This window comes from Cnephaeus nilssonii (genome assembly GCF_951640355.1).
Source record: "Cnephaeus nilssonii genome assembly, chromosome: 9".
Classification (NCBI taxonomy): Eukaryota; Metazoa; Chordata; class Mammalia; order Chiroptera; family Vespertilionidae; genus Cnephaeus; species Cnephaeus nilssonii.
The window spans coordinates 18,266,067-18,292,579 of NC_137080.1; the positions used below are offsets into that span (position 1 = coordinate 18,266,067).

Here is a 26,513-nt window from a genome sequence, read left to right on the forward strand (position 1 = left end):
CTAGTTTGGTGTTAAAAAGGAATGCTCACCAAAGTGCATCAAAATTAAATATAAATGTACCATTTCACTCCCTAAAGTGAATCCCAAAGGCAATCTTCCAAAGCTAACAGACTATCTCATATTTCTAGTTGAGCTAAGGACAGTCATTTACCTCCTATATTTTAATATTTATTGGTGTCTAATAAGTTTTTTAGATGTCAGGAACCTCTCTATATATCTACACCATTTTCAGGCAACAGAAATTTGAGAAGAAGCTGTTGATGTCTGACTTCCAAGTTTGATACCTGAGTACCTGCAACCCAAGAGATTCTCAATAAGGTTAACATTGAATGAGCATATTAACACATCTGTATACAGGTAAGCATGTCTCCTCTCCCTCTTTGTCCAAGCAAAAATATCTTTTTTGTTTGTTTATCTTTCAATGTTAGAGATCATTTGGCTGTAGCACAGAAACACATTCATTCAAAAGTCTTTCTTTTCTTCAAAGACTGCATATTAGAAAAGGCTAGGCAGCTCAGACTAGAAGCCTAACACTTTCAAGTGCATTTGGTTAAAACTCAAAATTCCAAGTTGCTTGCGTGTCTCTGCTGACGCAATTCCAACATTACCGTAGTGATAACATATACAAAAGAGATCTGTAAAATTCAACTTTATGATAGACATGTAAGGAATAAGTGAGAGAGACAGGAGGCCTTTAACTGTGAAAAGCATGGTCACTTTTTAAAAGTTCTGACAGAATATTCCCTGCCCAGTGGGAGATGGCCAAACCTGGGACTACTCAGGGAGCTCCCCACGGGTATAAAGTAGAACTTTTAGAGTATGAGTTTTGAGAAAAACAGATTTAGCATCCTTCCCCTCCCATTGTCTCTTGATGAACTGGTCTCTGTGGTGCCCAAAGCAAGCATGACATTTTCATTTCTGGTTAAAGATAAAGAGGACACCTTTGGTTCTTTGCCTGAATTTTGGAGGCCACCTGAACCTGTGAGCTTTGTGAACAGTAGTATTCAAGGTGATTTTGGCGATGTGTGGCAGCAATCATGTAAGTAGAAATAAAATTGGATTATAAAGCAAAGCAGAATCCTCCATAGGATTAATATCACTGGGTAAAAAAACTTGAATAAGTTTACAAATTTTTAGTTAAATGCATCCATGTTTAAATAGAACTTAGTCTTCCTAGGAAAAGACAAAGTATCTAAATTCTCACCAATAAAAGTCACAAATCTATACTAATAAAGGGGTAATATGCTAATTAGACCAGGAGACCAGACATCTTCCTACCGTCTGACTTCCTTCCAGACAAAGCCATGGTGGTGGGGACCGAGGCAGAGGTGGTTAGGGACGACCAGGTCAGCAGGGATGGGCAGTTGGGGGCCATGAGGCCGGCAGGGAAGCGGTTAGGCAGCAATCAAGCCAGTAGGCAGGCAAGTGGTTAGAAGCCAGCAGTCCCGGATTGGGAGAGGGATGTCCCGCAGGGATGGGTAGTCGGACATCCCCCAAGGGGTCCCAGGCCGAGCTGAGGGACCCCCCCTCCCCCCGCACAAATTTCATGCACCGGGCCTCTAGTGTTATAATAATATACACAGTGAATGGAGTTCAAAGATGCACATAATGGCTAATACTTTATGAGAAAATCAATTAATGAGGAACAATAAGAACAAAGTGCCAACTTTTCATTGTGCAACAGAGGAGCAGTGTGTTTACTGAAAGAGAAGAAGTGGCTAAATCAGACTCAGAGTTGAATCAGTTGATAAATCATTAACATTCTCAGCTTCAATTTCATCAGTAAAATAGGAATGATAACTACTATTTGTCAAGTTTGTTATAAGAAAAAAATAAGAATATATATATCTATATATCTATAATAATAAAAGCATAATATGCTAATTAGACTGGACAGTTGAATGACCTTCCGGATGTCCTTCTGAATGAAGCTGTGGCAGCGGGGACCAAGGCAGAGGTGGCTAAGGGCGATTAGGCAGTCAAGTAGTTAGGGCGCTATCAGGCAGAGTGGGTAGGGGCCATCAGGCAGGCAGGTGAGCGGTTAGAGGCGATCAGGCAGGCAAGCAGGCGAGTGGTTAGGAGCGATCAGGCAGGCAGGCAGAGTGGTTAGGGATGATCAGGCAGGCAGGCAGAGTGGTTAGGGGTGATCAGGCAGGCAGGCAGAGTGGTTAAGGGCAACCAGGCAGACAGGTGAGCAGTTAGGAGCCAGCAGTCCCGGATTGCGAGAGGGATGTCCAACTGCCGGTGTAAGCCCGATCCCACAGGGCTTGGGATTGGGCCTAAACCGGTAGTTGGACATCCCCTGAGAGGTCCCGGATTGCGAGAGGGTGCAGGGTGGCTGAGGCCCCCCGCCCTGCATGAATTTTGTGCACCAGGCCTCAAGTATATATATAAAATATAAAAGGATAGTGACATATAAATATAGAAACTCAAAACACAATTGATGTCAATCCCCTGGCCTTTTTTTCCTCCACTCCTATGGACTTTTTGAAATTCAATTTTAAAAACTAAAAGGAAGAAATTAGTGCATAGACATTAGTGTTGCTTCTAATAGAATTTTGGTGGTCTACTTATATCACTGAGAATGAGGTATTTAATTGGAAGTGCAGACATGAAAATTAGAGGAAAATGATGTGCAAACAATACCTGATGTAATTATAAAAACTTTATTTCACTCTTCCTTTCATTAAATCTTTATAAGCACCAAGTCATGTACTGGCAAATCTAGAACGAAGATACCGGAATGCTTTTACTCAATAATGAACGGCACGCTGATGATGATTCGTTACAGCCACATGGAGCATGTGAGCAACACCACAGTTAGAAAGGTTCCCTGGAGAATCCTGTGACAACGCACAAGACAGGAATCCAGCTTTAATCTGTTCACACTTTCTATGGTCAGAACCCAAAGCTTGTGCATGTAAACATCAAAAGGAACATTTTATCACCTTGACAGTTTACAGTTTGCTAAAATGACGCTGAAAGCATAAATGCTGCTATTTTGTTTTCTTGACCAGTGCTTGGCCACAAGCTGGAAAGATCAATTCTTTTAAAATTTAAGTGATGCTTAAAGGCTACGTTTACACTGCGCACGGTACCAGCAAGGCTTCTGAATGTGTTCAACTCTCATGTGTGATCACCAAACCATTATTTATTCACCTAATGGAATTGCGAAAAATTATACATTTTCAGCAAAATGTTTTCATCTGGTCCTATATTCAAAGACCCAATTGCCAAGGTGTTTTACATAAATTTAATTCACAAGCATGTACACAAGAGAATCACTATAAAGAACATTGCTTCCTGGTTGATGAATAGAAAGTTTATCCTCTACTTACACTAAACCATACAAAAAATAATCTACAAAAATCATTTACCATCGATTTTAGTGAAAGAAAAAGCTTCAGGGGAAAAAATGATTGTGTGGTGGTAGTATTTTAGCCATCAAAAAAGGAATGTCAGTAACCAATAAATATAATGTGCTTTCTCCGTATAGACATATTTACACTTGAGTCTTTGGCTTATGTTTTTTTTTTTCTAAAAAGAACTTTAAATGATCCAGCCATCATTGCACATTAAAAGAAAATAAGCCAGTTATATATATTTATATATTTATATAGAGATCTGCTACACTTGAAACATATAAAAAATGAATTTTACTATGAATTTGCACAGCTTTTCTTTCTTGTTTCTTTAAAGATTTAACATCTTTTATCTAAAAAAGGGAGGAAAACACCACGTGGAAGGTATTAATTCATGCAACACATGGTGGCTGCTCTACCAAAACCAGGAGAGAAAAGGCGCATGTTCACTGTACAAACACCGATACGTTCTCAGTTGAATTTGGTTCTTATTAAATATAGTTTATGTGGCACGAAATGTTGAAGCTTTCATACAGTAATAGAAACTAATCGAGTCCTTTTTATTAAGATACACGACTTCATAAGAAAAATACTTTTACTTCTTGAATGTAAAAGTCTCCCATCCCCCCCACATTAAAATCTTTCTGCGCAGGTGTGACAGTACAGCAGCTGCTGGCTCAACAGATGGACAGGTTTCTGTTTGGATGCAGAAGTCTCACCAAACTAAGAGGATTCCAGGTACTCCAAAGCCACATCATAGCAGAAACGGTACTGCTCCTGAAAGACGTTAAGAAAAAAAAGACTAGCCGTGAATAATAGTTACCAAATGAAAACTCAGCACACAATTTAGATTATTCAAGAATTACAAATTATTTTTTCCATAGACAAGTTGAATATCTGGGAATACATATTTTGCATTTGAGTCTACTTGCTGTTTAAGAAAAAGAGACAATGTAAAAGATATGTTGTCTTTGCCATATATTTTTCTATTAAATTTAAAAAAGCCTCCAATTTTTTTAAAGCTGATTATGATAGTAATACCTGACCATAATAGAAAATTTTCTAATATAGAAAATATAAAGAATCATAGAAATATTTTCTATAATTCCATCACCAGGAAATAAAATTGTTACAGTACTGCCTTAGTTTTGCTTTAGTCCTTTTTATGCATGATTGAAATAATAATTACTTTAGAATAAATATAGTTGCATATATATATATTTGAGGATATAATTAATATATATATATATATATATATATATATATATATATATATTATTGATTTAAGAGAGGAAGGGTGAGGGAAATAGAGAAAGAAAGATCAATAATGAGAGAGAATCACCGACTGGCTGCCCACTGGGTATCAAGCCTGCAACCCCGTCATGTGACCGCACGGGGAATGGAACCATGAACTCCTGGTTCATAGGTCAATGCTCAACCACTGAGCCATGCTGGCCTGGCGAGGACATAATTTTATATAGTAATGCCTTTTGTGTAACATTATGTAACTTTCCCCCATGTTGATACTACATAAAAATCTAACAGATGGAGTATTTGACTGTTAAATTGCATTTATTTATTTCTTCTATTATAAATAATGCTACAGTGAATACATGCAAATATTGTTTTCCACACTTAAGATATTTTTCCTTAGTAGAAAAAAAAAAGCCAGTCATTTCCAACTGCCACTTTACAATTTTAAATTCTTAATTTTTGTCAGTTTTTGGTTCATCAGAGTATTCAAGTAAAATTTTAAAAATGGTTAGTGGTTCTTAAAATTTTTTGAGCTTATTTATATCTGAAAATGTATGTATACTGCCTTTATATATTTAAGATAATTTTGTTAGCAATAAAACTTTTGGAGTTTAAACTGCCTTTCCTCTAGGTCCATCTATGTCTAGCTTCATTATTTAGAATTTGAAAAAATTCAGAGACTGTATTACAAATTATGACTTACAATATGCAACTCATTAAAAACTTTCCAATTCAATCCCAGTAGGTAAAATTCAGGCTGAATTGGAGAATAATGTAAAACATATTATTTCTAGCAAACTTCCAGGTGTCTCCAGCAATAAACTAGGGTAATAAAAACTTTCCCCAAGAGGTCTTTATCAATCCTAGCCTAATTATCAAGCAGAGGTGATTTAAATTAGCCTACCGAAGAACCAAAAAGTGCTTGAAGCAGTTGTGTCTTTTTAGTCAGTCTCTAACAATTTGTTTTACACTCTAAATGTCCTTACCAAACGTGTCAGTACAAGTCAATAGCACATTGAACTCATAATTAACCCTGATGAAACACAAATCAGAGAGTGGGGAGTTCTGTCAGGATTCATGGGACATAAATTAAAGGTAAATAGTAACTCTTTGGAGGTTTAAGAATGGCAGAGTTTAACCGTAGAATTTTTTTCTTAAGGTAATGGTGGAAAAATCAGAGTGAAATTTGAAGGTAAAAGTTGAATTCTGAGGCCAGAAGTGATGATTTTAAGAAGACTTGATCTGGGAGATAGAGGCAGAGTTTACATCAAGAAATCTTCAGATTGCAAGTAGTTTGAAGACATAACCACTACTCATCTGCTTTGTAAGATGGCCTCAGAGTTATACCTCAAAATTCCCTCAAATCCATCCCCCACTGCCAACGCCCCAGTCAAAACCAAAATCACCTTGTTTGGACAACTGCAACAACTTTAGGGATGAAGCGGACTGAATGGGGTTGGAGGACTTGTAGAAGGGAGAAGTCTGTTATCATTCTTGAAAGTGAAAGAGTATGCATGTAGTAACTCTTCAGGTTTTGTCTCAGAAGCAATGCCCTTGTGTGAACAATCCATGTGCAGGAAGTGGTGAAAATACTTAAATGTTTATTGAATTGCTCATTTTAGTTATCTGATCATCTTGATAAATGTAGAGCAAGCAACAGTGATGCCTAGGTTTTTCTGGTTTACTTTTCTGTGAGCATAAACTACACAGCTGCTCCTGACTTTATCCCACCATGCACATATGTGTAACCCACAGACATCTCTCTTTAGAAGAGACATGTGCTAGAGAAGTTTAACTTTCTTATTTTCATACAGCTTCACCCAGATACACTCCCACATACACATACGTATCAGCTCGTATTTTGTAAACTAAGTTCTGCTTTTATGAAATCTGGCTAATTCAGGTAGCGTCATATAAACTACACTCTATAACTGGTAAAAGCTGAAAATTGTCAATGATGACAGTTAGAAAAATGTATAATTTGATCAGGAATGAAGAATTATATAAATAACGACTAAAATAAAGTTCAGTTGTCCTTTAAAAACATTGGGTGACTAAATTGCCGATGGAACTTACAAGTAAATCCCTCAGATTAATTTTACCAGTTAACTCAATATGCTTTAAGAAATGAAAGTAATAAGAATAAAGCCTAGATAGCAGGTTTATTCTTATGATAGAACCACTTATCAAACTTTATTGTAGCAAATATTTATTGCCCGTAACAGAAAAAAAAATCCTATACATTTTCAAATTTAGTGAAAATAGTTTTCTCCACCATTAGCAGTTTATGAGATATGTGATTAAGTTATCGGGGTAGACAAGGATGCTCAGCAATTCATCAGTTAGACAGGAAAGTCCCCACTGACTCATTTACACATCTGATTCCCTGTGTGAGCATGAAATCAAATCTCAAGTAGGTAAATAACTGACTAATGTCTATGCTCCCTTCTACCTCTAGGACTCTGACTCACCGGGGCTTCCACCATGTTGGGCTTGCTGTTCCTTAGTGTCTTCACCGCATGGAACACATCGACAACGTTCTGCCGTTTCACCATTTCGACAACAATGCCTATAGCACAGAACATGCCACTTCGCCCACCACCATTCCTAAAACCGAAGAAAGCAAAGGCATTTTAGTCTGAGGTTTTGGGTGACTATAGGTGACACAAAGATATATGTTTGGAAAAGAAAATATTATCGTTCATTTTTTTTTTCATTTGGGTCTTAATTTTGCTTCATATGTGTGTACGTATGTGTACAGGACAGAGAAAAAGGACCCTTGAGCAAGATGCTAGCCCAGTAGTTGATGCTTAGAAATATGCTATAGGCATAAACTGCCAACCTAGATACCCTGAGATTTTGATAGATCTGCAAACTGTATAAATCAGGAAAGTGGCATAAAGGAGTATTCAAAATAATTTAAATCACTGAAAAACTATACTATAATCAAGTTTTTAAAAAATCAGTAGTTAATTATGGAACTATGGTACAGAAATATCTATGGAGTTATGTAAGATGTGAGTCAGGTACTGCAGCATGGAACATGTGCAGGCTAGTGAGGAAATGGGCACCGAGCTCCCTGGCCAGGCCAGCTGCGCACTCACAGGCAGTGGATGATCGTCCGGCCTTCCCCTTCCTCACATTCCTCCTGCCATTTTTCCACCTGCAGGATCAGTTTCAAAAACGACCGTTTGGAGCCTGGCACTTCTCGATGAGAAGCCCACCCTAGATACTGAAACTGCTGCACCATCAGATACCCTTCCTGTGGCTGTGGAGAAAAAAAATATATTGTTACATAAGTTGGGACTTGAACTTGTACTAAAAGCAATAGGTTCATACCAATTGACACGATGATATAAATGACATTTACATTGGATCGAGTCTGTAAGTCCTAAATATGTACATGCCCATGCAGAAACATTCTAAGTTACAGAAGCAAGAAACATGAGAATTATTCTTCATATAAGCTCCTCCCTCATAACTTTAATCCAACGATCTATAATAATAAAAGTGTAATATGCTAATTAGACTGGACGTCCTTCCTTCTGGACAAAGCCCCAGCAGGCGGGGGCTGTGGCAGAGGCCCTGGCCATGGTGACGGCGACTGCGGGCAGGGGCCAGGGCCATGCCCTTGAACGAATTTCGTGCATGGGGCCTCTAGTCAACTCCAATGTTTATACTTCTCAAATAACCTTCGAAGTCATCTCTTCTGTGTCACCACTGACATCACTGCACTACCAATCACAGGCTATGATGACTGTCTCCTCCTGGATCTCCCTGAATGAACTTTGATCTCCTTCCAAATCATTCTTCCTGCAGGCAGCATGATTATTTTGCAATGCCAATTTGATCTTGTCATCTTTTTGCTTTCGTGGCTTCCAAATGATCTTATCATACAAGTCAAATTACTGTCATGGCTTACAAATCCTATGCGACCTGGCTCCACCATCTTTCTCAACCTTCTCTTCAACTTGAACACACCATTCAAGTGCCAGACACAGGTGCCTTCTTTTAATTCATTTATCAAGTAATTTCTTACCATTGGGGCTTTGAACATACATTCGCTTTTGTCCTGAACATTTCCGTCTTGCTTGCCCTTCTCAATTCCAAATAGTGATCAACTTGGCTTGGGTTTGCCAGGAACTTTTCAGATCTCTGCTCTAAAACTCATGTGTAAACCCGGATAGTTGGTTATCCCACCCCTGAATAGCTTCTACTGACTCTTCAAATTTTGGTTTAAACACCACTGTCTCAAAGAAATCTCTGATCACCCCAGCTATGTCATGTCACCCAAACACTTTGTATTTCTGTACTCCATAAAATGACTCATATTTGTAAATAAATGATTACTTAGTTATTTAATGTTTGTCTTCCCTGATAAAATATTAATTATTTAAAGACAAGGAAATTTCTCTCTTTTTACCCTAAACTCTGTACCGCTCAAACTTAGCAAAATAACTTAAAAAACAGAGTATTGTTGAATGAATGAATCAAAACCTGAAATAAAAATTGTAAGGAAGAATATGGAATACATGAGTAAGCCATAGCATATGGCATCAGATCTGAAGCTCCATCAGGCAAGGGCTCGAGTATCTTTTGGTAGGATGAGAACCTACCTAGTACAACACCTAACTTCTTGTTGGTGCATACTAAGTATTTGATGAAGTGAATGACATTAAATCATGAGATAGAAAACAGAAAAAAATTCCTGCACTAATAAGGACCAGAGCACCCAAGACAGAGGAAAGTAAACAAATAAATAGGCTGACAAAAAAAGTAACACGTTTCAATTCCTGTTCCTAGAATATTTTTCATATAAACAGTTCAATTAACAGACAAGTCTTACTTTCTTAGTTTAGCGGCTATGGTTTCTCAGCTAAAATATTACTAGAACCATAATGTAACAGATGTGCAGACATAATGAGACTTCACTGAAATTAACATCTAAGAGATGCATGAATATTATGACAGGATTGAAGTTATCTTTTTCTCCACTAAAATGAGCAATAGAATTGGGTCTGGTTTTATCCTCTGTCTACAGTTATATACATATAGACTTACTAACCAGAAAGGTATATAGCCATTTTGATATAAAAAAGCACTTTATTATGACAATCCTAATCACACAATTAAAATAAGAGACATACAGAAAGCTGCTGCTAAAGAGTAATTTTTAAAAACAGAGTGATTTCATAGAAGTTACTAATGTTTTCTTTTCAAATTCTGCTCATTTGGTTACATAACCTAAACAGTTTTTTATTAATATTTCTTGTTTTTAATTGGCCTTTTAGCATAAAGCACATGAGGAGGACTCTTCAGGGACACAGTTGCTACTTTGCTCTTGGAAAGGGCACAGTGATAGCACTGGTTCCATCTATCTACAGATCTGGGAAAGTAAATGTTGGGACGTTTAGAAAGAGGCAATTGTAAGTGGGAGGAGAATCAATGACGTCTGTGAGTTACCCTTTTCTTCATGCTGGCTTCTCCCTTATACACAGGACTTGGAATAGTGACGTGGAATCCCTCTCTAATGGCTCATCCAACATAGCCTTTCCTCCCGAGGAGAGCTTCTTCTCTGTCATCATTATTATTATGTCATTATTTTTTTAAACATATTTTATTGGTTTTTTACAGAGAGGAAGGGAGAGGAATAGAGAGTTAGAAACATTGATGAGAGAGAAACATCGATCAGCTGCCTCCTGCACACCCCCTACTGGGGATGTGCCCGCAACCAAGGTACATGCCCTTGACCAGAATCGAACCTGGGACCCTTCAGTCCGCAGGCCGATGCTCTATCCACTGAGCCAAACCGGTTAGGGCTATTATGTCATTATTTTTTAACTGCATGGCTTTTATGAGCTAATCAAACATGCAGTCAACCTGGCAATACAGCCACATGTGCTGAGGAGCCAGTCAGACGATCAGACTCAATTAAGCCAGTGCATCTGAATCTAGATTTTCAGGTGTATACATTAGTCTAGGGGTATACCAGAAAACTCAGCTTCCAGCATTTCTGCTTTTCTGTTTTTAGAGTGCCTTTTGCTCTAGTACTAAGGAAAAAGATGATTACTAGACTTGGGACTGATTATGTAATGCTTATTAATTCTACTCATGTTGTGTGAGTGGAATTGTACCCCATCATGGTTATGCTCTACCTACTCTGGATCAGCTCAGTTAGAATGATTAAACAATGACTTACTCTTGTTAGATTGCATATCCTAAAAATCCGGTTTATCACATCACAATCCATTGAACAAGACATACATTCCACTTGGATAGGGCCATAGCGCAGCATCCCTTCTTCTGGCCAGTACTGAGGGCAGCCCTAGATGATGAATATTTTGAAAGAAAAAGAGCATGATTTTTTTCTACCTAGTGTGATATAAAGCGTTTTATTACTATGTTATTAAGCTGCTTATAAATACACAAAAGCAATCCATAGCCATTGACCTGGGACAAGTCGACTTCATTTAACATCACAATAGAAGTACAGCCATAATCATATACTAATCTCCAGAAGTCCTTCACAGTGTTTGGTAGAGGGTATTGTGTGACGATGAAAGCAGCTGGTTGCCTGTAGCTCTGTGAAGAAACAGGGTAGATGGAGAAACATAAGGACTTAAAATGCATGATCAATTGTACAAGCAGATTCAACAAACTTCAACGTAGCACCATAAGATATAATAGCTTTACATGGAACGGAGCCAGACTGTGGTCCAAGGCATGGGACATCAGATCTGAACCACTGGAATGTACTGAAACTAGTAACTAGTCAATCTGATAGTAAAATTTTGATGTCTCAACAGCAAATCAAGTCAAATAATTTAATTTTTACTTTATTGAGAAAGGTAAATATAGGACAAATAGAAAAGAAGAAACTAAAGAACTTCTTGATATTAAGATCTTCCATGAGGTACCAATATCAGGCTGTTTCGGGTTTCCAAAGGTAATCAGCCCAAGAGCTTGATGGCAAAGTAGGCACAACATTCCCTGTAGTGTGTGTGTGTGTGTGTGTGTGTGTGTGTGTGTGTGTGTGTGTGTGCACGCGCACACCTCTCTATCCATCATCTATATCAACTCTCGTATATGTAACGGTTTGGTTCTCCTCCACTCCAAGTAAGAAAAACCACATATGCCTCAAACTCATGTGCTCTTATGTTATAGGGATATTATGAGCACATTCTGGACATATAATGGATAATTTACTTCCCTTAGTTTTCTGGGTCTTTTTAATGTATATCAATAAGCACAAACATAGTTTTAAACATTTAAGTACCAAATCATGTCAAGTACCAAAGAGCAAAACCAATGAACTTCTTTGCTCCACCTAAGAGGGAATGGGTCCTCATTTGCCAAGTGTCCCTTCATTGGAACACTATACATTATCTCTTTCCAGAAAGAGGGGGTAGTAAAGGCAATGCCCATCTGGCCTGGGCAATCTCGTGTTCTGCAGATAGATGTCCTACACTAAAACAGAAATATATATTTCTCTGTAATAACTTAAACTAATGACTTGTAAAAAAAAATACCCACCAACCTAGATATATTTTAATGCTGATAAAAACTGTCAGTGATCTACTAACGCATTTATATCATACTACTTTTTAAAGCCCTTAAAATGTCTTAACATGAGTGTAGAAACTGATCCTTGAACTTCATTGATCCTACTACCATTTGGGAAATGCTGCTAACCATGGTATTTCACACTAGGAAGGATTGCAGGATAAATGTGAATAGACAGTAATTCACCTGTCTGCTTCTAAATGACCTCAACACCTCACAAAGTTCCACCTGTAGCCTCCTATGAAAGTATGAAGTCTCATGAGAAAGGATGAGAAGAAAGTAGCAAGCTTTCCTTCCAATGAAATCTCCACTCCATGGAAAGTAAGCCAAAGGAGGCTGATAAGTATTACTCTATTTTTTTTTAAATCACAGGAGAGGGGAGATGGGTGAGGAGGAGATGATATGGGAGACTGCAGATTTCTTATTTCTTTTCTCTTTAAGTACAGGAGCACATCCAAGATTTTTAAATCACAGAATCCTTGGTCTTACCTCCTAATCCTTCACAGGAATGGCAAATGGGTGTATAACACTAATTATGAGGATGGAGGGGAAAAAGAAGGAGGCAGTGTTGACCAACCTCTTCTTATAAGCCAAATCAAATCTTACTTTTCTGAAGCCCCAACTATACTACTAAATCCACAGGGATACTATGAAATATATTTGTTCAATAATAGAGAATTAAGCAGAGTAGGAACAGATAGAGTACAAGGTTCAGTCCTCATATGAACTAGAAAACAACCTGGAAATCAAGGAAAATTTGACAGAGATGCCAAAGACAAAATTGAAAGATATCAATATCTTTCCTTCTTCGCTTTTTGACACATCGTTTTTTTTTTCATTCCAAATCTAGACTCAGAAGTGAAAGGTCTTGAATGTTTTCTCTCTGTACTTAGTATATTTGCCTTTCCAGACAATTGGAAGGAGCAGAAGTGGTACTATGAGAATCCAAAGTGATTTCAGTGAAAATAATTAATGGCTAGGCAAAACTCTGGTCATAGCAAGGATGGGAACTTTCCACTTGAGCTTGCCTTTACACTGTTCTGTTCTATAGCATTACAAAAAGAACAAAGTAACTGGCTAAAAGACTAGTCTTGGAAGGAGAATGTGGATTTTTCTAAGTCCGTTATCTGAAGCTAATTTTGAAAAACACAATAGAGCAACAACTTAGGAAGTTTCATTCTTAGTCACAAAGAAATGACCTTTGACTTCTAATTTCTGGTTGCTATGGTTCTAAAGGCAAAAAGGCAAAAACTAGAAATGTTTACAAAAGAAGGTGACAAAACTGTTGAAAAGGATTCTGAACCGTGAGATCCTTCTTGCCTTTTCCAAGGTAACAAAAGCAAGATGGCTAAGGACATTTTTAAAATTATCTTTCCATGTTGTCCTATCTATGGGATGCTAACATGCTGAGCACCTGCTTTTCAATCTACAGCATATGAAGATTGGTGGGGGGCATGTCAGTTCTTTAATTATGATAGATGCATTAACCTGATATCTTCCCTAGTTACTTATAGCCTGTATTAACCGATGGCCAATCAAACAAGTTAGTTCTAAATTATTGGGCCATTAAATGTCAAAGATACAATTTTCCCAATTTAATGGAACATCAGAAAGATAGGGCATTCTGTGATTTTTTAAAATTTCTTCCTAGCTGTATTTAAAATAGATAAGCATGATCTTTTCTGCAAATAATTAAGATAAAAAAAATCTCACCTAAATATATTTCCTGTCCAGCATATAGTAATTGATAATCAAGATCCAAATTCACAATAACACCTAAAACTTACAATTCCTAAGAATCCCTGTAGGGGAAATTCAAAATCCTTCTCAAAAAGTTTTGTATTGCAATGAAAGTTTCCAATTTCCCTTTATAGGCCATTTTAATTTTCCTGAAAAGAAAACTAGCCAGTGTTCAATGCATTATGTAGCTTTTCATGACACTTTACACTAACAAAGAGAGCAGTCTCTTACATCCATAAGAGCAGCATTGATGTAGTTACTACTCTCCCCATCAATTGTAATTAGAAAAGGCAGACATCTGTCAGGTGGCAGCATGTCCATGAAACGGTTCTTGTCATGGTTCCTTGGCAGGCATGCTATGCTGCAGTCTTCAGCTTGTAGTCGAGGGGTGACTGAATTCAAGGTCTGAAAAGAAAAGGGAGCCCAGGTTAAAAGACAGCGACCCATTTAAATAGCACAATACAGATTCATCAAGTATTTAGGAGGCCAAGTAGAAAATGAAGGATTTGTACAAGGTATATATGAACTGTACAATGTGCCTTTTCTTAAAAGGAAAAGGGAAGCTAAACAACACAGCTACCTGCATAATGCATTGCCTAACCAAATATAATGCAGTCAGAGTGTCCTATGATAATGACCCATCACCCAAGTTGGAAACTATCATTTCTAAGAACATTTGGCATGCCATATTTAAAGATAGACTGGGGTAAGCTGGCAAGAGCACTGGGTAAAGAATCCAAGTATTAAGTTTCTAGAGGCACTTCAGAGTCACACACTTCCATGGATGTTTTAAGGGCAGTATAAACATTTGTGTATTTTAGAAACAAATGTTCTGCACAAACTTTAGCTATTATTATTAATGTGTGTGGTCCCACATTTTGAGTGACACAGAAGGCTAAAATGCTTTAGTCTGGAAAAAAATAAAGGTTGTAAATATATAAAAATCACCACTAAATTCAATTTTTATGATATCTTTTCCCATACTCTCCCCTGAGTCTGAACTCATTTGCTTTTCATGATGCAGCAGATACAAGCTCATTAATACAAAAGTGACTGCACAATATGCATAATGAAAGAGAAAGGTATTATACTTAAAATCGGGTCAAAGGTTTTAAATTTGACTTGAAAGACCTCTCTTAGAAGAATTAATAATGCCCAGAACAAGTTGAAGTAAGTTGCTCATAAAAGAGGACCTAGAAATAGCAAATTACCTGGAATTCATCTTTGAGATGTGAAGAATTAGTCTGGGAATCTATCCTAATCATATCAAAATATGCAGCTTTAAATTCACAGACAGGTATGGCAGTTTCTCCACATAAGCAGGCTTCTAAAATGGCATCATGAATAAAAATGTACTGTTCCTATTAAGAGAAAGAAAATGAAAATCTTCATATCATTTTAATAAAGCTTATCTGTCATCAAAGAGATAATTCAGAGAACTTTCTCTACATGGAAATATGAACAAAAACACCAATATTAACAAAAATACCAATCAATATTAGCTTGATGAGCTACTATTGATTCTATGTAAAAAACATTGGCGCATTGTTCAAAAATGTTGGAAAAGTCTAAAAAAGAAACCCACTAGAGGTAAATCAACAATCAACATACCTCTGTCTGGACCATATTGATACGACGAGATCTTAAGGCTTTGACACAGTTGTAGATGTCAACTACGCCCTCTCTTTCAGCCATGTCCAGCATGATATCAATCACAATGTAACAGCCAGTTCGTCCAGCACCAGCACTGCAAAAAATTAAACAAACCTAAAGAATTGCAGGAGCACGTCTATGCAACCTTAAATAAAGATCCTTTCGGCTTTCAGATAGGTGGAATCAAAGTAATTTCACAGAGCACAAGACATAATTTGTACATATTGTATAAACACTTATTATTGTACAAAAAACTTCCTGTAGACTATATAGTTTGGTATAAGCTGAAGATTGAAATAAGAGTTCCAAATCAGATGACGTAACTTTGTGAATCAAATTATTTTTATAAATCATTGTATTGAAAGTAATGTACATACTTTGTTCAAATGCCATAGCTCTCTTACGTAGTCTTCATGTTATGAAAACCAAATACACATAATTTCAAATCCATAGAATTGATTCAGAAGGATTCACACTTTAACATTTAACCCCAAAGTAAAGACTTTAATACGCATGTGTTGTGGGTCTTCTAGCAAAATGCAAGACTGCTGGCTCTCTTAGTCAAACAGACTCTTGTAAATTCCAAGGCCAAGGAACATTAATTCCAAAGCCTTTCAATGGGAAATCTGAGAAGCCACAATGCAGGGTAAATGCTAATGGTGAGGGTGGGGAAAATGGCGCTTATCAATGGGGAGGATACCAATAGTTGAAAGACTCTTTTGAATGGAAATCTGAAGGAAAAATAAAAATGAATTGTTACAGTATAATTCTTATCAGATCACTATAAGAGTCACTACCTTAAGGTATTTAATTCAGTACTTGAAATCATAATATACTGTTGATAATTTTGCCCCTTAGGATTGCTTCTCCAATTTTACATACAGAAGTCAATGGAGCAAACAAGATATACTGGGATTTTTTTGGAGGGGGAGGAATTTCCCTTGTAGTCTGCTTCCTCTTTTCCATAAATTCAGAGATAGCTGAGTCTAAGTAGAAAAATGACACTTCTGTTTCAAGAGAGTATCTAAGAATCTTGGAGCACTTCTGAAGCAAATAATTCACAGGAAAATAAACCCCTATGATAAGTCAAAACAACACTGAACTGAAAACCTTCAATTTCATTTTCTAAATGCATGGATAGACTATTAACATTATTTCTTTGTTGTCCAGATTTAGTCACTTCTCTTAAACTCACTGTTCATAAGGAATTTAAGTAAAAGATATTGTGAATATCTCTATTCCTTTGTTTTTCTCTTTTCTTTATCTCTCTCTTTTTTCTTTTTTTGCCTACTGTCTCTCAATCACTGTTCCCAGAGTTTGAGACAGAAAAGTAATTGAAGAATACATCAGATCTCTTTAGGAGGATTGAATTAAGATTGTTTATTTTCCAGGTTACATAGTATCTGATACATAGGGGCTGACTTTTATTTTATTCTCTGTGGGGTTTTCCCCCTTTTATTCATGACCATTTAAATTCTGAATAGGCTGGATTTTCAGAAAGAAAAAAAAGCATAAGTACAAATTATTGGGTAGTGTGGAGGAGATAGTATGTGAGAATGGTGTGTAGCATTTAGAAAAAGCCTTTCAGATTCAGTATTCTTCTGTTCACATCTCAAAATGAGGCCATGTAATTTGCTTTTAGTGCCTCAGAGTGCTTGTTTTAAGAGAAGTTTCTAATCAGAAGAAAGTCTGGATATAATGTTCACATTTTTCCAGCATATATTTCCTGGGTTTCACTGATGTAGTTTTCAAGGTCCTCTGATGGATGTTTTTTTAAAAAAAATTCTTAAATAGCTGTGTTATAGCACAAATTCTTGCATTTTAGGCCATTTACTAACTTTGTACGTCTCAAATTTAGTTTTAAAAGCTGGGATTCTATTGGGAATTTACTAGGTTGGCAAGAAATCTCTATCTCAACCTGCCATTCTATACAATATGGGTTTTGCAAAAGCAATAAAAGAACCCCAAAACACAGATGTTGCCACTAAAAAGCAATTTCTACACTCATAATTGTGGACAGCACTATACACATTAGGCTGACTGTATTTATTTCTTAAATTTCTATTTTATATCCTCCTTATGGCTTTTATTTCCTTGCGATTTTACCTTATCTGTAATACATGCAAGCAGAAACTTTGTAAGAATGCATTCGTTTTTGTGCTTCAAGCCTTATCTTGATACTTTTTAAAAAAGCTGGCTGTACACAGTCCATGCCATCTGGACCATCACTCACCTGCAATGCACCACGATGGGGCCAGCACTGGGAGGGTTGGAGAACTTGACTCGCCGGATGAAGGAAAGCAGCCCTGTGGCGTGGTAGGGCACTCCATGGTCAGGCCAGCCGGTGAAATGGAACTGCTTAACTTCACGAATCTCATTGTATCCCCTCTGTGCAAACATGGAAAGCAGTGTTTTCAGATGGCCCAAAATAAAGTCATAGAACACAGTCATGAGTACTAGGCCAGACTGACAATGAAAAAAGGTACCAGGATCATGCTTTTTCTGAAAAAGGATGCTGGGCTGACATGGCCCAGGAGCTTACACTTATGGTCAGACAACTGCCAAAGAAAGAAAATTAGAAGTCTTGCCCGGTTTTATAAATCTGGGTAAATTTTATTTACTCTGACAGTGTGTTCCTTCCTGGGAATGACAACACATAAAATGAGGGAAAAAGGAAGAAATGGGAAAGCGAAAATGCTGCCCTATTGACCCAAAGCACTGAGTACTCAAGTAGTTTATAAAAGCAACGTTCTAGCTTCTCACACCTCACAAAGGGATTGTCATGCCTTGCTTATCCATGTTGAAAATGGTTTTGAAGCGTAGCATGTAGAGATTTTCCAGGACAGTGGTACTCTAGATTGGTTTATAAAAATATACAGACAGCTAAACTATTCTTTGGGCAGCCTATTTTTCTTAACTCTGTGAAATAATTCAGCACACAGAGTATTATTTATAGTAACAAAAATACAAAATGAAAAGAGGCGAAGCATCCATTGTTGGGCCTCCTATTGGGTTAATTTAAGAGAAGCCTTTAAATGCACATTTCAAAGCTTTCCCTTCTTTTTTGTTAGAAGAAGCCTGTAGATTGTGGTAGCACCGGTTAGAAAGCACGGATGAAGTGCGGCAGAATTTATTTTTCAGAACCCACTTTTTTAGCAAAAAACCCAAAACTAAAAAACCCCAAAAACCCACTATAACCTATACAATTCCAACTCTATTGTGAGCTTATCTGTGAAATCTCAATCTCAGTTGTTCAGACAGAATAGGTAGAAAAATTGCATGAAATAAATGAAACAAATTAAGAAAGCTTATTTTTAGATTCTATCCAATGTGCACCAATATCACCCAAACCTTGAAAGCCAGTGGTCATGTCATATTCTTTTTAATTCCAATTCCTAGTACAAGTCCCTACAGAAAGCAGGGCTCAACAAGTAATTTAATAGCAACAATAATAAACATCACCATGGAGGCATACAAATGGAAAAACCCCTTTCATTACTCCTTTCAAAGTCAACTCTAGTGAGAAAGGTCATAAATTGTTCTAAGATTTGATTTTAGATATTGATTCACCTTCTCTACATTAATCCTCTTACTAGAGTTGCTACAAGGACCTTGCTCTTTTTAGTAAATTTTAATAACTTTTTAAAATGTCTATTCACTTTTTATTATTAACATAAAAGCTAGAATTTATGGATAATTATCTTGAATTAGTCACCTAATTAATGATTATTAATTTCATTTAAAATATTACCTCTAGTTTTCTTGGTACAAAATAATTTCATTTAAAAATAATTGTTTCTTCTAATAGTAATCCAGTTTATTCCTTTTGTCTTATATCATTTGATAGATGTTGAATACCAGTGAGAATGATTATCCACATCACATTCCTGATTATAACGGAAATTCTTTTAATTTTCACTTCTTAACACCCATGCTGCTAGTTATTGTTGAATCACCTTTATCATGTTTAGGGACTCTCCTTATTTTCCTAATATAATTAGAGTATTATTATAAATGTTTAAATCAAAATAAGTGCACTACAATGTTTATTGATAAAATCACATGGTTTTGTTCCTTTAAAGCACTGACATAATGAAACATCCTATCACAGATGTAACATCTTGGTATTCTTAGAAAAAATCACGATGGATCATGTTATGATCTTTCCTTAATTTATTTCGGTATTCAAATTTTAAATATTTTGTTTTGAAGTTTTTTCATAGCATGTTCTTGAATGTAATTGATTTGCAATGTGTGTGCATGCACACTTGACAGAGGGAGAGAGATTGAGATAAAAAAAGAGACAGAAAAGCGCTTCTTCATCTGGTTCTGTTATCACAGTTATGCAAGCTTTTAAAAATATAGCTTTCATAACAGTTTTTCTATAGCCTAATTAGTTTGATTAATATAGATAGGCATTAGCAATTCTCCAAAGATTAAAGAAACCTCAACTATGAAATCATAGTGCAATTTTAGTGGTAAATTTGAACAATTACTTATTTTCTTCAATCATCTGTTCAGGTTTCAAACTCTTTTTTGGTCAAATTTCGGAAGTTACTTTTTGCTAGAATATCAGTGTATATGTTGTTCTGTATAATCCTACTTTTCATGTAATACTTCCTCTAATTATTTTTAATGTTGGTAAAATACTTACAAATATCATTTGCAAACAAATGCTACTTGTAGATCATAATTGTATAATAATGCAGCTATCTTTCTATTGCTGGACATTTATAGCCATCTATAATATTCCAAGACTATAAACAAAGTTATTGTATTTTAAATACACTCCTTATGATAGATTCATGAAAGGAAAATTCTTGGTCAAATGACACCAATATTTTAAAGCTCTGCAGATGTACAAAGGCATATATGCAACAATGGTATCTGCAGCAATGTAACTCATTGCTTCTATATCCCACTTCATTGTCCTTACACTGGCCACTCTGTTTTAGCCTTTCTGATCCTCTCTTTATATATAAAGAGGTAATATGCTAATGGGTCCTAACAGTGTCCCAGTCACAACTGGTCAACAGGCAGAAGCTGGTGGGTGGGGACGGGGGCAGGACGGGTGCCACCAGAACATGAGGCTGCCTCCGGGGGCAGCCCCCCTGTCAGAGGCATGCGTAGGCTTGCAGCACCGCCCAGCCAGGAGGGGGGTGTCAGGACAGGCCGCGGTGGCCCCCCTGGCAAGAAGCGCGTGCAGGCCGGTGATGCTGCCCAGCCCGGAGGGGGGTGGGCATCAGGATGGGCCACGGTGTCGCCCAGCCTGGAGCGGGGCATCAGGATGGGCCGCGGAGGTCCCCCGTGGCGGAGGTGCTCACAGGCCCGCCCCCCCCCGCCCCCTGGCAGAAGCACGTGCAGGTCCCCAGAGCTGCCTGGCCCGGAGGGGGGGGGCATCAGGATGGGGGCAGGACCTCGGTGGAGAGCTCTCAGCACTCCTGCGCTGGGCTCTGAATGCACGGAGAAGAAGGGAGAGCACATAGGCAGTTAGGGGGTTTAGGCCAGGAGGGGAGAGCAGATAGGCAGTTAGGGGAATTAGGCCAGGAAGGGAGAGCAGATAGGCAGTTAGGGGGATCAGACAAGGAGGGAAGAGCAGTTAGGGGGATCAGGCCAGCAGGGGAGAGCAGTTAGGAGCATCAGGCAGGCAGGCAGGTGAGCACTTAGGAGCCAGTGGTTCTGGATTGTGAGAGGGATCCCAGATTGGAGAGGGTGAAGGCCAGGATGAGGGACTCCCACCACCCTACCCCCTGTGCATAAATTTCATGCACCGGGCCACTAGTTAAAAATAAAAGTCAGATCATGTTACTCCTGGGCTCATAACCCTTCAATGGCACCCAACCTTCTTTTAATACAAGTTAAAATCCTAATGGTTCACAAGGTTTCACTTATTTGGCTCTGTGATTTCTATGACTTCATCTCATATTTCTTTCTCATCTCTGAACACCCTTGACTCCTGGCTGTTTCTCATTGTGACAGTGATACTCATGCCTCAGGGTCTATGAAATGAATCTTCCCTCCATCAGAAATATTCTTCCTTGGGTTAACTTGGGATATAGTAGTTAAATCCCTCCCTCCCTCATTTCATACAGGCCTTTATTTATATGTCATTTTCTCAATGAGTCCTTTACTCATTATCCTTCTTCTACCTCAGCAATATTCTCTACTTCCATTCCCAACATTATTTTTCTCTGTAGTACTTTTCATAATATATGATATATTTGATTATTTATTACTGGTTATTGCTTATATCCCTTAACAGATTATAAGCTCCCACAAGAGCAGGAATTAATGTGTCCCCAGGTTTACAAACATGCCTTGCACACGGTATGCTCTCAACGAAATATTTGTGAAATAAATGAATAAAATGAATGGATTTGTAGAATCATCAGAACATATCTTGACAGAAATTTTAAGAGAAAATTTAAGTTTCAGTATACATATTTTTTTAAAATAGAACTTTAGAGTACCTACCCTTTCCAGGGTGAAAGTCCTAACTACATATTCAGCAAGTGGTTCCATTTCTACACAAGTTACTTTGAAGTCACCATAAACTTCAGTATCATCAGGCCAATACTTATAGCACTTAACCTAAATGACAAAAAGACAACATAGGTGAACCTAAATACCTAATACATGAACCAAGATCATTTAATTTCAGTGATTACTCTTCACCTCACAGTTAAAATACAGCTTTAAAAAATCTATAAATGAGACAAGAATGTTTCACATTAAATAGACTTTATGCAATCTCATAAAAATATACAAGCCTAATAATGCAATTAGATTTTAGTATATAATCAAAGCTTATTTTATTACTAATTGAGAAATCCAGTAATTTCTCAGCCATCAAAGGTTCGTTTAGGGGAGTACTAATTTCATATGCTATGTCTGTAATTTTTTATTTTATTTATTTTTTACAGAGAGGAAGAGAGAGGGATAGAGAGTTAGAAACATCGATGAGAGAGAAACATCGATCAGCCGCCTCTTGCACACCCCCTACTGGGGATGTGCCCGCAACCAAGGTACATGCCCTTGACCAGAATCGAACCTGGCACCCTTGAGTCCGCAGGCCAACGCTCTATCCACTGAGCCAAACCAGTTTTGGCTATGCCTGTAATTTTTTAAGAAATCAAATGATAGTATATGTTAAGTTTACTATGTTTTGCTATTCAAGTTATACTCATGTTTTATGACGAACACACACACACACACACACACACACACACACACACACACCACAAAACAAATATATATTTTTTTCTTACCCGGCCAACCTCAACTAAATTTGTAACCATCACAATGCAGGCAGACTGTTCTTGCCAGATCATTCTCCAGAAATCATACACTGTTTCATGAACTGGGCCTATTAAAAAATTAATTTGAATATTATGTTATCAGAGAAAATTTGTAATCAGTAATAAACTTAGAAGACAATGTCACTGGAAGTATTTAAAATTCAGTTCCCATCTACAATCATGCTATGGGCAAAAACACAGGCCTATACAAGTTTGTTTCTAGATTTGCTTTCTATAATTTCCAGTGCAGAAGCTATCACTCGTTTCTAGGATGTTTATATCCAAGTTACTTTAATGCATCTTCAAATACCTGTGAAAACAGGACTATGCTACTATCAACCAAACAGCACATATGACCAATTACATATATGCACACCACTTATACACAGTGCATGTTTACGGTTAATGAAGAAACTTCATACATAGAGTATCATCTGCAAACTGTGAAAGCTCCTCCTGGGCTTTACTCATTACCATGAAACTAGAAGAATGTTCACCATAAATGAGTTTTCCAACTTTGAAAGGTTTATATACAATTAAACTCAATTACTCCAATATATGTGAAAACAATGAAAAAACATGCCTTCTGTCAAAGAGCAATGTAACTTTTCTCTTTTATACAAATAGATGTGCAAGTTTCTCTCCTAATGACCAGTGCTCAATTTGGAGAGACTGAAGGTGTTTTTGTTTTTGATGTTAGAACACTTTTACTCCCCAATGTGCCACTGTAACAAGTTTTCTCTACCTTCTTTCTTATTTTCCAACAAAGAACAAACCTGACAAAGTTCCCTTTAGCCCTTTGTTTTGTCTCAGCCTTAACTTGTAAAAAAAAAACCCACAAAACTGCTGGAAGATAGTCTAACATCTCATTATAAAAATATTGGTCTTGGGTACTATTACATTCCAGGCTGACAGACTGCTACAAAGAAATGGGCACCTTCCATGAGATGAGGCTTCCCTGGCTTTCATCAAAGTAAGAAATTCCTCTGCCCAGCACTACTGACTAGAGCTCTGGGACATCAGGATACCAAGAACCAAATCACAGAAACTACCAGCAGCTTTTCTTTTACTTGCAATAAAAAAAATTAATCAAAGTTTATATACGTTTTATACAGATAAAACAACTTGTATTATACAAATGAATAAAGAGCGGTGTTATTTTTCTTCAGCCAATGTAGGTAAAATTGCAAAAAATACCACATGGATGAATAAGTAAGTTTGTTTTTGGTATAACACTTAAAAAGGCAAAGTTTTACCTTGAGTTGCAATGTAGTGGCTTGGTCTCTGGTAGCCCTAAAATAGGAGAACAAATTAGTCATAATTTTACATCAGTATCGGAATAAAAAGAATGAAGGCATAAAAAGATGAAGACAACCACCTGTTAAGATTAAGTTATAGTAAAAAGTCCAGAAATGAGTAGTGAACTCATAGTTCACTGCTCAAACCTAGGTTATCTGAAAGGTAAGATTAAAAAATAAATATTTTAAGGGCTCTGATTAGAATATATATTGCATAATTGAGATTTGTTTCTTAGGGAATAACCTCATAGATTTTGTTTGGTTTCACTAAAATGTTTATGCCTTCATGTTAAGCTTTAATCATTCATTCCTGGAAAAATTGTGTTAAAAAATACCAATTCTCACTTTATCATCCAAAGGTACAACACACTGCATTACAAATGGACAACGACATATTAGAACCATAAAAAAATAAGAGAACATTCCAATGTTAGAGCTGGACAATGCATGTGTGCATCAAATCAAAATCCTGCTGAGATTTCATACAGAATATTCCTACTCTATAACATATTCATGAATCTGCCAAAACCATTTATGTGTGCTGATAATAATTTACTCACACATAATTATAGGTACACACACGTACAGAGAAACAAAGAGTTTTAAAGTATACTTGTCTTGAACAATAAAGTTTAGTATTTTTTTCTCTCTTTTTAATGTGCCAAGAACTCTGTGTGGTTAAAGATCTAATATTGTTTCAATAAAGAAATTATTCCTGAGAAGGAATAGTTTTGTAGTTACTATTAATTAGTTTAAACTGCAATAGACCCCGAGTAGCAAAAATGTTAATGGTATAACAGGCTAAGCTTTGAATTTGTTGTGTATTTACCAGAGTGTTTTAGTAAAAAGCCTGTGGTACAATTTATCCACATTTTGGTGTGGATGACTCAATACAGATATACATGCATATAAACGAAGATCTCCTATCTAAAACTTAATAGGTTGAGCAGTATACTGTTGCAAAATTGGAAGTTTTTATTCCTTAATATACCCACATAGCACAGCGTTTTATGAAAAATTTGTTTCAAGCTTTATAAGCATTTTATCTCCTGATTTTTATGAAAAATTTACCAATTGCAGGAGACATCTTTTAAGCATAACAAATTGATAGGAGAGGGAAAATTATGATATTGTGTAATGATTAGCCAAAATACACTGGGGTCTTAACAGAAATGTGAGATAAAAATAGTCTTAGGACACGCTTTTTATATATGAACCATAAAGTAGCATTATGCTAAGGCTCCAGTGTATATGCCTTGGTAGAAAATCAAGGTTAAATTATATAGGTAAGAAGAAACACACATTTGTCAGAGAAATGTTAATTTTAATAAGTAGACCAAAAGTTTTCCATGTTAAGATGTCTAATACATTTTAAATATTGAGTGAGAATAAAACGAGGATTAAAAATTTAATGAATATATTGTGATTATAATTTATAAAATTTATTAGTTAAAATATAAATAATGACACTTCACAAAATAACTATATTTTGACCTGATTAATTTTAGCACACCTAGGTAAATTGAAGTTTATTTTAGTAAGTACTTCACATGTGCTAAGATTGTGCTAAGTGCTCAATATGCATTGCTTTATTTAATTCTCACAACAAATAAGATTAGTACTATCATTACCTCCACTGTGAAGAGGAAACTGAGGCTGAGAGATGAAATAGTATTCCCACGATTTCCAGTGTGATTTTGAACCAGGAAGTATAAGTGAAGAGGCTGTTCTTCTTATATGTAATATAATGTATTGCCTCCTCAACAATATTTTATCTTTTATTAGAAAATTTATTTTCCATTGAAGAGAGAATGTACATGTAGATATGTTTTTAACTAAAATTACCAGTGAAATGTATGATTACAACAAACTTTTTTTTATTTGTATGATTCAATATATATATGTGTGATATGTGTACTTTACAAATGCAATTTAGTAACTACTTTGCCTAAGTAATTTTAATACTTCACAATCCAATACCACACACCACACAATAGTCTCCCTATCCATTATTCACATGAGAAGTCAAATGTAAAAAGTAAAATTTCAGAAACACTAACACATCATACTATCCAGCTTCTCACATGTTTGGGGAAGGGTAAGAATAAAAGCCAGAAACAGAAATCATCAACAAATAAAACTCAGGTACATAATAAACTGTCAAGAGCTCAAAATGGTCCTGTTTTTCTAAACACAGAAAAGGGAAGGAGCTAAAACAGATCTTTACACATGTAAAGGAATTACAAAGAAATGAACATAGATATACTGTATGAGCTAGTTACGTGAAGCATGCAGAGAGAACTAGTAGTAAGCATTAGTAATAACTGTAATTAAGAGTAGTTACA

At 36.6% G+C, this 26,513-nt stretch overlaps 1 protein-coding gene across 3 annotated transcripts in view; it reads right to left on the reverse strand.

Annotated features, from left to right (window-relative positions):
* Positions 1-2,645: 2,645 nt before the first annotated feature.
* PTPRK (protein tyrosine phosphatase receptor type K) overlaps positions 2,646-26,513 on the reverse strand; it is a 479,445-nt gene continuing 455,577 nt past the window's right edge. For all 3 annotated transcript variants that reach the window (XM_079780718.1, XM_079780717.1, XM_079780719.1), the window contains exons 19-30: positions 24,127-24,163; positions 22,841-22,938; positions 22,047-22,163; positions 17,806-17,960; positions 15,531-15,666; positions 15,131-15,280; positions 14,151-14,324; positions 11,067-11,198; positions 10,816-10,941; positions 7,721-7,884; positions 7,088-7,223; positions 2,646-4,139 (exon numbers count right to left, since the gene is read on the reverse strand). In XM_079780718.1, the coding sequence (XP_079636844.1) occupies positions 4,086-4,139; positions 7,088-7,223; positions 7,721-7,884; positions 10,816-10,941; positions 11,067-11,198; positions 14,151-14,324; positions 15,131-15,280; positions 15,531-15,666; positions 17,806-17,960; positions 22,047-22,163; positions 22,841-22,938; positions 24,127-24,163 (1,479 nt within the window). In that variant the 3' untranslated portion in view covers positions 2,646-4,085. The remainder of the gene's footprint in view (positions 4,140-7,087; positions 7,224-7,720; positions 7,885-10,815; positions 10,942-11,066; positions 11,199-14,150; positions 14,325-15,130; positions 15,281-15,530; positions 15,667-17,805; positions 17,961-22,046; positions 22,164-22,840; positions 22,939-24,126; positions 24,164-26,513) is intronic.